At 36.9% G+C, this 12,672-nt stretch overlaps 1 protein-coding gene across 1 annotated transcript in view; it reads left to right on the top strand.

Annotated features, from left to right (window-relative positions):
- LOC125229837 (Kv channel-interacting protein 4-like) overlaps positions 1-12,672 on the top strand; it is a 210,871-nt gene that overhangs the window by 177,263 nt on the left and 20,936 nt on the right. Inside the window, exon 4 of the mRNA XM_048134779.1 lies at positions 6,050-6,244. Coding sequence (XP_047990736.1) covers positions 6,050-6,244 — 195 coding nt within the window. The remainder of the gene's footprint in view (positions 1-6,049; positions 6,245-12,672) is intronic.

Raw genomic sequence — 12,672 nt, 5'->3', positions numbered from 1 at the left:
AGAACGGATACACTATGTCGAAGGGATGTGGCTCGATTCGAACTATAAACACGTCAAATATTGAGTCCAAAAATTCTACTAGTTTACCTTACATTTTTACCCACACCACCCGCATTTTTTACTGCACTTATACAACGGCTGCATAAAATCCTATAACGTAGGGGGAATCCGCTATGAAACGGACGGGTTATGAAACGGACACTATCGATATCTTTAAAAAATCGAAGAGAACGCTGATGACCATAGGTAAGCCTATAATAATGACAGATCCCAGCGGACATTACTTAGTTCTCTATTTTGCACATTGTAGAACCGCGCGAGTTTAGTAAAAAAATGTCGTATATTTGCAAACTGATTTCAAATTCCATAAAATCATAAACTGCAATTGTAATGGTTGTACTAGTTGCGACATATTCTCAAGAAAATACGGCATGGTGAGACATAATCTTATCAATGCTTAATTATTTGGAATTTGGGTAAAATGTTTATAGGTTAGATGCGCAATGAATCGGACAGGTACCGTCGCATTGAAACAGACGTAAAATAATGTACTAGTCAATGTCCGATTCATTATTCTTGCATCATAGTCACTGTAGGTTTTTTTTTAATGGTTTTATTTATTTTCATCACTATCAGATGCCGCCAAAGAAGAGGATTCGTCCAGAAAAAGCTGCAGTAGAGTCTGCTGAGGAGTTTTTGTAGTTGTTAATTATATAACCTCAGTTTGGGTTCTACGAAAGTAATTGCCTTATATTAAAATAATTATCATTATGTAAAAGCAGTAACTTTGTGAAACATATTTATGTGCATCAAAGTCAGTCATTGGTTCCTTGTCCGTTTCAAGACACCCACTGTCCGATTCAATGCTACATGCGTTATGAAACGGACATAAATGATCATCAAATATAGATATTTCTTTCTGTATTAATAATTATACTATATATTAATAATTATACTACATATTAATAATTATACTATATCTTGTGGGGACGAGTCACCGTCTGCCGGAAATAAAATTGGATACCATTTTATTAGGCAGGCGTCCGGTTTTTTATCCATAGCCCAGTATTTAGTCCATCACTTTCATCAAAATAGCCCAGTTCATTTTAGATTCCATTAACTCTCAAATAGTCCTTACACCCTGGCGGGTGCTGCCTCTGCGTGTGTCCCATGATACGGGCAAGGGCAGCATCCGCTCGGTGTACCCCTTACATTTCATTAAAGTGTCAAAAGGGCCTCTACGCGTTGGCTTCGGCCCCGCGCACGCCTCCCAAAGGTCCGGAACACCATTGTTCCGTGATGGGAAAGACATACTATAGTATATCCGAAATGTAAAAGGATAAGTTAACAAGTTCCTAAATTTTTAACTACAGTATGTAATCTTGCTTCCAAGTTAAATGTCCGTTTCATGGCGGATCTCCCCTATGCCCAATGCAACAATTTACGGCAAATGAGTTTGCCATAATTAAATGGCTAATTAAAGGATCCTGTCAAAATTCTATTCCATCTTACTCATTAATATAAATTCATATTTATAACTTTCACTAGGAATATAATAATACCAACGTTATTCCATAGGTACCTAACCTACGTACTTTAATACGTTTTCGTATAAAGAATAAGCCACCGCAACATACCTTTGTAATAACTTCATTCATATTATTCTACCAAGAAACCCACTTAATACGTTAATTAAAAGTTCCTCACAGATCCGTTTTAAAAGAAAGCTAATTAGTACTGTCTGAAAGAAACTTCCAATGCTTATTATTTCATGTCGGCAACACGCTGCGTCCATGAAAAATCGTAGTCGTTACTGTATTCGAGTCTTATATTTTGTCCTTTTCATCTGTTCTTTTACACTATTGGCGCGATAGAGATAGATGCCTAGAACATTTATAAAAACCCTTGCAAATTGCTTGAGTAAAGAAGTTAATGTTGTGAAAGATATATTATGAAGGACGAAGGAAGTTAATATTTCATATCTTCAAATGGAAACAGATATCTAACATGAAGCGAAAGGGAAAGTTCAAAACGAGTGCAGATATAAAGATCATATTACCCTTATTGCATCATTATAAATTTATTTGGAAATATAGGTAGGTACTTAGTTGCAGAATTATGACAAAACCTCGAATTAGAAATGCATCAGTGATACGTGAAATTGAATACATTTCATTATTGCACAAGCTTTACCTTAGCTTCTGCGATGAGCTCGTGCAGTGCAGGAGCGGTTTTCCAATCGCTGACCCAATCAACGGTTAGGCCACAGTGGCAAAATAAATGTGGACGAGGCTCTTTGACCTCAAATAACGATCCACAAGACTTCAAGTATCTAATTCAAAAGGACTGAAGTAAATTTTGCGCCAATATTTATTTGACGAAGACATGATAGATCTAGAATTCTAGAGTATCAAATCCCATTTGGTATTTAAACAGTCGCTTTTGTTGTCGGATTCATTACAATATTCTGAACTATTTACAAACCAAATAACAAATGAACCAACATTGAATTAAGTGTTTTGAGAAACACACTACAAAACTGAATTAACTTAATTCCAATTCGACTTTAATCTTAGCCGCTTTAGGTTAATTTCAAGCAAACTTATTTCTTTACAGAAACTACTGTAAACGGATGGCACGTAGGGTTGTCAACACGAATTAACTATTTATAAATAAACTTGTTGTTTATGATAACTACTTCCATGCATCATCTCGCAAGGAAAAGTTTTTGATTAACTAAAACGCCATTTGAGAAGGAATATGAATAATTTTCTCTTTTTGTACCAAGTTTTAGCTGCTAACAAATCACGAATAAGTGCATTTTCACATTATCCGATCCGATATCGGATGTAGGAGGAATTTCAAAGGCAAAAATCAAAGATGGCGGCTTAAGTGTATGGGATAGGTGACATAATATTTAGCAAAGAAATTTAATTAGCAATCGAAACATTTTGGCAACAATATATACCTAACATATACAATTATACATGTGTATGTTAGCTAAACATCTGGGGTATCAGATACCTTCTTCAAGCATTCTATGCAACTTCAATAAGCCAGAAGCTAATGCGAAGCCGAATGCAAGCCGTGATGAAAGGGTATGGCATTTACAAGGACTAAATCCCTGCTGCAGGAATTTCCTAGTACTGGTCCGATTGGCAAATTTCTCCGAACTGGCAACCCTAGTATCTCCGAGTTGGGATGAATCTGGAAGTTTGACTGAAGCTGCATCCATTAAATAAACAATAAACTCCCTTGTTCGCAGCTGGTATTCCCCGACTGACTTACCTACCTCTATTCCTGAATTTCTTTGAATGACTTGCATTGACAAGATATGCAAATGAGTCTGAAACTTTCAGCGTACCTAATAGGAAAATTTAACTACGGTGAAAATAATTATAGTTATCTAAAATATAGTACTGGCAACTTCCTCGCTCATAACATTGTATTAGCCTACTATTTCAGAATCCAGTTAGGAAATGCTGCTTGCGTTTTCGGTGTTTTCGGGCGTCTCAGAAGCTAGTTTCAGAACCTATCATAGTGTTATATTGTACAAAAATTTTATTATACTGACTATTAGAAATTACTTATATCGTATCTTAGACCATAATTGTAATAAAAGTGTGACAACCCCATCCAACGCTTTTCACTACGAAAGCAACCTCGAAAATAAATAACCTAACCACAAAGTAGAAATTTTGAAAAAACCCCGCGACATAGTAGACCGATTTCCATGAATCATGGCTAAGAACACTCCTGACTAACTCAGCTTTCAGACAAAAAAAAACTAGGTCTAAATCGGTGTATCCATTCGGGAGCTACGATGTGACAGACAGACACACACACACAGACAGACAAACAGACAGACACGTCAAACTTATAACACCCCGTCGGTTTTGCGTCAGGGGTTAAAAAAGAATTTAATATTCAAAATAAACAGCCAGGAGCCAGAATGTCTTTTTGTCGAAATCGTGATGTCAGTCACTTGTGCAATCTAAATTTTATTAGACGTTTGAAGGATAGCACTTGTAAACCGGGACGTCGTTTTTAAATCCACTTTGACAAAATAAAAGCATCTTTGCGTTTAGCCGTGAAATCCGGGATTTCTCTCACGTACATAAACTGAATTTAAACCTCTACTAGGAAACATTTGCTATAAATCTTGCAGTATCCGCAAAATGTAACACATATTTATATTCTGCAATATGCTGGATTTATTTTCTTAGAATACTAAACCGCTGACAGGTCTCGAAACTCTTTCCAGAATGGTGGAAGAGGAGTTTATATTTTTGATTTGATAGATCTAATCGTTTGTAGCGTCGCCAGCATCCTTGGTACAATGCTTCAAGGGTTTATTTTAGATAGGTATAAGCTTAGCCATTAAGTTTTATGATTTATCTTAGTTTCTACTAAGGTGAAATCAAATTGGTAATACAAAATATTATTTTCTGGATCTACTCATAACTACAGCCAACTTTTACTATGGGACCATCTTCGAAAACATCACTTCAAAATCTACATCTCCATACAAATTTTGAAACCAACTTTTGCCATGATTCATTAATATGTATCCATGTCTCCATACTGATCCCTTGCAAATTTGGATACATAGTAATAATGAGCTCAATACCAGAATTTCCACATTTTTTTGCTGAATTTGATATAAGTCCCATTGTAAAAATTGATCGCAATCATGAATAGATACAGGAAATATTATTTTGTATTACCAATTTGATTTCACGTCGTCGTAGGTACTTATATGTAAATTTGTTCAAGTAAATAAATTATTTTATTTACATCGTTTGATATACTTAATGAAAATGTATCAGGCATATTATCACAATTCCAAGTCCGCAGTCCAAGATTCTTGGCTATTGAGTTGCGACAGCGACAGGGGCCAGAAGTGACTAGGTACCTACTGAGAACATGTATCAGCGTGGGCCCTTCTGTCTCATCACTAAAAATAGGATTTTCAGTACACTAGTGCGAGAAGTGGTTCATTATATGCCAGGTCGAAACTTCGGAAGGCCATCTGTACTGAAAAACGTCGTACGATACACGTGCGAAAAGGAAATTCGCAACTCGTGTCGATTTAAAACACTCCCTTCGGTCGTGTTTTAATGTATTGCCACTCGTTTCGAACTTCCTTTTTTACGCACTTGTATCGTAAATCGTAATGTACTATTTTGTAACTACAGACGTTTGTCCGGCTGTCCATTTTAACACATTTCTTTGTTAATAATAACGTAGAATCCTCTCATTTCCGTGAGAGCTCGCTGCTCGGACATCCATTGTATGTAAAAGGATAAGGCCTGTAGTGTATTCACCGCCCTTCAACCTTTCTAATGGGACATCATCTGGCACTGGGTTACATACGATATGGGCCTTACAAGTTTTGAAAGCGTTGACGTAAGTTACTCGCAACAATAGCTTTTTATGGTTCTATTTTAGGCACTCTATCGCGATTCTTGCATATATTTGATCTAAGATAAGTAAGAAATATGTGTAATTGCTAAGTGCATTAGACTCTTGGCAAAAACATTTCTTAAGTATAATATACTCGATGCAAGTCTCAGACTGAAAACTTGAAATGAGAACTTTGCGAACTTTCTTTTAATGAATGAATTCCACACGTTACAGAGAACTTGAAATTCAAGTTTAGCAACTTTGGGAATTTCTCGTAGTTCAAGTATGTCTTACTTGGGTCATTTCATCTAAAGTTGTACACTACACCTACACTTGCATTAAAGACAGAAAATTTTATTAAAACTTTGGAACATTTTTTGTCGTCTATTTGGATCGGAACAGGGGGCCGATTTTGAATGTCGACTATTAGATTTCGTAAATTTCGTTCAAAAAATATAACGCTTAAGTACAATGTAACTTAACATCATTTTTGCTAAAAGTGCAACAAACTGGCAACCATATTGTCTTCTGACCTTACCATTATTATCCGCCATAAGTACTATAAATCAAAATAAAGGTACCTACTCTAAGAAAAATAAAGAAGTATAAGTACTCTAAGAAATATAATTTTCTCTCTTTCCAGACTCCGAGCTCGAGGAGTTGGGTGAGCAGCTCCCGCGCTACCGACCGGACTCCATAGCTGCCCTGCGGCGCGTCACGAGGTTCACGGAGCCCGAGCTCAAGCGCCTGTACCGGGGCTTCAAGGCCGAGTGTCCGACGGGCGTGGTGAAGGAGGACACTTTCAAGCTGATTTATTCACAGTTCTTCCCGCAAGGAGGTAAACAACTAGGCCATTCTGCTCGAAAGTCGGTACCAGTCATAATGACGAACTTATAGGTGCTTTCTGGAGCCCGAGCTGAAGCGGCTGTACCGGGGCTTCAAGGCCGAGTGTCCGACGGGCGTAGTCAAGGAGGACATGTTCAAGCTGCTCTACTCACAGTTCTTGCCGCAAGGAGGTAATTTACTAAGACATTTTGCTCAAGAGAAGTTGTAAAGACGACCTGGGTGCTTTGCATGGGTGTTTCGAGGAGTTGGGTGAGCAGGTCCGCGCTACCGACAGTACCGACCGGCTCCATAGCGGCCCTGTGGCGCGTCACGCGGTTCACGGAGTCCGAGCTCAAGCGAGTGTCCGACGGGCGTGGTGAACGAGGACACCTTCAAGCTGATCTATTCACAGTTCTTCCCACAAGGAGGTAAATCTACAAATAAATTTAAAGACAGTACATTTTAGAGGCCGAGCTAAAGCATCTGTATCGAGGGTTCAAGCCCGAGTGCCCGACAAAGAGGACATCTTTAAGCTGATCTTCCCGCAAGGAGGTAAATAACTAAGATATTCTGCTTTAAAGTACCGAAATAAAGACGATCGTAGGTGCCTTATGGAGCCGGAGCTGAAGAGACTATACTGCGGCTTCAAGGCCGAATGTCTTACGGGTGTGGTCAAGGAGCGCACCTTCAAGATGATCTATTCACAATTCTTTCCGCAATATGGTAAGCATCTAAGGTATTCTGCTATAAAATCGCTCTGAAGCAAGTTATATTCGTAGCAAGGGCTATTGAAAAGTTATCGCCCTCCAACACACTGTCTCTAGGTAGGTACCTACTGCAAAGGTAATAAGACAAGAATAAACGCCGCAAAATTGACTGTGAACACTCTTGTAAACATATCGTCAGAATTTAACACGTCAATCGATTGACTTATTTACACCGCTTTAAAATAAAGGCTTCGACCGTGTATTTTTTCTCACCTTTCACGATCCCCAACCAAAATGTTTTCTTTTATTTTTAATCTATATCAATGACCTACCAAACGCAATAGAACATCATAGCGCTCTTTTTGCAGATGACGTTTCGGTGCTTTTTTCATGTTCTAATGAACTAGAAGCTGAAAATAAGTTAAAATCATCAATGAAAAATATCGAGAAATGGCTAGACCTTCATAATCTTCAACTAAATTTAGAAAAAACTAAAATAATTCAATTTAAGCCCTATCAAAAACAACCACTATCCATTACGTTTAATTATAATGATAAAACTTTAGAATCAGTAAACACAGCTACAGTATTGGGCATCGACCTCGACACTAGCATGAACTGGAAACCTCACATTGAGAGATTAGCAAAAAAGCTTTCCTCCTTTAAATTTGCCCTAGAACACCTCAAACGAACGACCGACTTCCAAACAGCTCTTTCTACTATGCTTATGCCTACTCTAGAATGTCATACGGTATCGTACTGTGGGGAAATAGCTGCGAGACAGAAAAAATTTTCATTCTCCAAAAGAGGTGTATCCGAATACTCTCAAACATAGCTCAGATGGAGTCATGCAGGCACCACTTCTGGGAACTTCAAACGTTGACCCTCACTTCCATGTATATTTTGGAATCATGTAAATTTGTAAGAAATCAAATGAATTTATTTACTCCGACCACATCAAAAATGAAAAGAAATAATCGCGACTTAAACAAACTGAAATTGCCCCTCTCAACATTAAAAATAGTTACGTCAAGCCCCCCGTATATGGTTATAAAAATTTACAATCACCTACCAAATTCGATCAGAAGTATAGAAAAACTGCCACTCTTTAAAAAACGCTTAAAAGTATATTTAATTCAAAAATGTTACTATAATTTAAACGAGTATTTTGAAGACACAAACGAGGAGTGAAAATGTTGATGGCTCTCTCCCTTACATTAAAAATAATGTATGTGCATGTTAGTTTTAAGTATATTGCTGTGCCCTTGCAGGGTGTCACATGTATACCGCACTATCTATTGTACCACCTAATTATGTAATGTGATTAATGCAATAAAATAATTTGAATTGAATTGAATTGAAATGGCCATTCCAAAAAATTCACCCATGAATAATGCAGAAGATCAATCAACTTTGGATGAAGACAAGACAATATCAAAGGTAGGTGTTACTCTAATTTGGCCCGTTTATTGCGATGCTTCCCACGATATTTTTTAACTTGGGTTGCTTTTTTACAAAAGTCGCCCAAAGCTACGGAGATAAAGAAAATAAGGTAGATAATAATCCGAAGAGGGAATTCGTTCCAAAGGTCAAGCGATGTTTGCAATTTGCTAAGGCCGGAAAAGCGTAATTTGATAGCTAGGAATTTGGAAGCTCTTAAGTAGGTGAATGTGATACGTTTTTAGAACGATTTTAAATCTTCAAAAAACTTTACTTAGGAAACTTTACTTACTTACTCGCACACAATGTTAGCGACGTTTTTGTGTAAACCACTAATAAAACCGCACTTATGGCTTGTTTTTACAGCGTTCTAAAACAAAAGACTACAAGAAAAACCTACATACATTTTATTATTCGGGATGGATCAACACGAAAAATGTTTAATAAAAGACACGGACCGTACTAAAAAGAATAGAATGGGAACATGAAAAAAGCATCTCATAATCGTATAATCCCATCAAGTGGAGATCCCGTGTGCGTACTGCTTTACATTCTGCGGGTAGCGCGGGTTATGGCTAGGTAACCGTTTGGGTACATTTACTTAAGTGTTCGTAGAATATTGTTGCTTCATGTGTTACAGACGTTACAGTACATAATATGTACTACATATGTTACCTAGCTCTTGAGTGTACTACAGACCACTGTGGTTTTGAGTTGTGAATACAGAAATATTTAAAGTAGCTATGAATTAATTGGTTCTAAAACCCCAAGCACTGAAATATTGGGTTGGTAAGAAAGTAATGAGCGAATCATAACCAATATTGTAATTTTTATTTAATTTATTATTTTAATCATTTATCAAAAATATAACGGCCTTCGTTATCTACTACTTGTCTCCATCGTTCTGGTAAAGAATGAATAGCATCGGCGAAGAAGTTCTTAAGTTTAGATTAAAAAAACTCAGCTATGTACTGTCGTAGATGGGCTTGATCATCGAACTTTTTTTCATTCAACGCATTGCTTAGCGATCTGAACAATGCGTAATCCGTAGGTGCCAAGTCTGGAGAGTACGGTGGATGAGGTATCACTTTCCAACCTAGCTCCAATAGCTTTAGCCGAGTCACTTTTGCAATGTGTGGGCGAGCATTGTCGTGTAAGGAAAAACTTTAGCATGCTGTGGACGATTCTGACAGATTTTTTGGTTTAAATTTTCAAGCTGATTACAGTATACTGATGCGGTAACAGTCATTCCACACGGTAGGAGTTCCCAGTGAATAATACCATGAATATCCCACCAAACGGACAGCATAACTTTTTTCGGGTGAGGCTCTGTTTTTAGTGCCTCTATTCCTTTTTCGTTTGAAGCTAGCCACTGACGTTTGCGTGTGTGATTTATATATAAGACCCATTTTTCATCTCCAGTGATAAGATGGTCCAACCAGTTGAATGTGCGGCGAAAAAGACAGGAGTTGTATGCAGATATCGGCACGGCGGTTTAGTTGATCTCTATCAAGTTCGTGCGGTATCCAAACACTGTATTTGTAGTTTTTTCCCAACTCGTGTAAATGTGTTTCTATGGTGACATGAGAGCAGCCTAACTCGGTAGCAAGAGTACGACTCGTTAGCCTCGGATCTCCTTCAATTAAGGTTTTTAATTTGGCTTCATCAATCTTCACCGGTCGACCAGACTTAGGTTGATCTGATAATGAAAAGTCGCCACTACGAAACCGCTGGAACCATCGTTTCGCCGTGGCCTCAGACACAACTTCAGGAGCAATACGCTGACATATATTACGCACTGCTTCGGCGGCTGAATGGCCAGACTGAAATTCATATAGTAAGCAATGCCTTACATGCACTTTTAATTCGTCCATTTTCTTCCTTATATTAGCTCGGCGACAGCTAGTGAATGACTGACGAGAAACTGTGCGACTCGCCCTTTATATACTTTCGACCATAGAAGATTCTAGAACTCTCTCAAAAATTTATTATTATTATTATTTGTAAAGCAGGCAGGCAGTTGTAGTCTGATAAAAATTTTATGTGGAATTCAATCGATCGCTCATTACTTTCTTACCAACCCAATAAATAGAATAAGGGCCGGTTGCACCAAACCGTCTGTCACCGTTAAAGCGTTCGTTAAACTTTATTGTATGGGAAGTTCCATAGACCTCTGCTGCGTGACGATGATGTGTCTGTAAAATGTGGTTGATGCAACTGGTCCTTAGTATTGTAATTACTAGTAATAAACAATCATAATTTCGAGAAAAAGTGCGTAAAGCCATGGTTTTAGATTTAAAGTGCCACATTATCTAATAACTCAGAAAACGAAATTAAATTATTTAATTAGTAGTAGTAACTCTTTATTGTACAAAACACATTAAAAAAATAGCATAGGTAATTATTTACATTGAGATTAATTGAAAGTAGGTTAGGTACCTATTGTTTATTTACAGCCTACAAAGATTGGTGCACTTGGAAGAACGTAGTGCAGTTGCCAACCTCTTGCTTGGAAACTAACTAGATTTAGTTTCAAATTATTATTGCCACAAGTACTCTTAAAGAGTCAGTCATTTTTAGGGTTCCGTAGTCAACTAGAACCCATTTTTAGGGTTTCGCCAGGTCTGTCTGTCCGTCCGTCCGCGTATAATCTCAGTAACCGTTAGCACTAGAAAGCTGAAATTTGGTACCAATATGTATATCAATCACGCCGACAAAGTGGTAAAATAAAAAGTGGAAAAAAATGTTTTGTTAGGGTAGGGTGAGGTTGCCAACAATGAGCCACCAAAAATTTAAATCTTAATAAGTCAGTCATAATAGGTCCAAATTCAATTTTTTTATTCAGTGCATTTGTTATTTATCTAGCTCTAAATTTTCATCATTATTTTTTAATAAAACTGAATAGAAGTCGAGATATTTTAGTTTTTTTAAAAGATGAACAATGGCTCATTGTGTACAATCTCTGGTACAGACTGAACCGGTACTATGTATTCAATGAACCGGCCTAGTACACAATGAACCTACCATTATATAATTGCATAGTTTTTGATAAATAATTGCAAAATATACAAACTGATTTAGGTAAATATGGGGCAATTTAATAAATACAACATTTACAATGTCAAAAATGCTTATTTATTTAAACTAAGAGTAGTTTACTAATGTGATCGTCACAATATTCTTCGTTATATGAAAAATAAAGTCTTGCACTTCAAAAAACTTAAATAATATATGTATTATCATATATTTTTGTACTATATAGTAACGTTATATTAGATATATTTATATTAACTCTTAAACATGGCAAAAGTTGTACAAAATAGACCTTCAAAAGGCTAACTAGAGAATTACCTAGAGAACCTCCTGGTTCATTGAGTACTCTAGCCTTGTGGTTCAATGTGTGCTAGATATACATTTTCACTTTTTAAATTCGGTAAAAAATAAACGGCACAAGAAAGCCGCATCAGTGAATGCCAAAAAGATAGAGAAATAGTCACTCCGCACAACTGATTAATTAGATAAATCAAACATAACTACATTCTGAGAAAATAAAAAAACTAAATACTTAATTTTTTTCTGTTTTCTTGTCCAAAATCACAAAATACTTCACTACACGTGCAATTTCAACGCGGACCGGGCCCACCTTACCCTACATGTAAAGTGTGGACTGTTTTTTTTTTCATTCCAAGTAGAACTTTATAAAGACTTTCTAGGAAAATTGTTTTGAACTTGATGGGTTCAGTAGTTTTTGAGAAAACTACGGAAACCTACACTGAGCGTGGCCCGACATGCTCTTGGCCGGTTTTTATTATTATTTACATAAAGCAAGCAAGTGGTTGGTACGAAGGGTACATACGTATTAAAGTGTGAAACGCGAAGCATTATAAAGTCGAGATTATTTTAGCTCTTCTACGTACATTCGGTTCCTATTTTCTGGATCGCAGCACTTCAAACTGAGGTAATGGCGTATACGGTTGAAGCTAAAAGCACTGAGATCAATATCACTATTGATACTTCACAGAAGTTATTTTAAGCACTTGCATTTTAGTGCAAATAATTCCAATCGTTTATGAAAGCTTCGTTTTGATTTGCAGAATGTCAACTATTTCTGTAGTGAACTTTGATTTAAAAACAAACATGCCCCTAAAAAGGAGCTGAAAACATTTATGACTAAAAAATTGGGGTTAGCTGTTGTCTTGTACTTCGAGCCCCACACGCCATATGGAAAATTGGCTTTCTACCCTCAGAGCATAAAATTTATGTTTCTACCTAAACTAGCATTTTAGAGAGAAAA

Source organism: Leguminivora glycinivorella, chromosome 9 (assembly GCF_023078275.1).
Source record: "Leguminivora glycinivorella isolate SPB_JAAS2020 chromosome 9, LegGlyc_1.1, whole genome shotgun sequence".
Classification (NCBI taxonomy): domain Eukaryota; kingdom Metazoa; phylum Arthropoda; class Insecta; order Lepidoptera; family Tortricidae; genus Leguminivora; species Leguminivora glycinivorella.
Note: the sequence above shows the minus strand (reverse complement) of the source record. Positions and strands in the feature narration are given on the sequence as shown.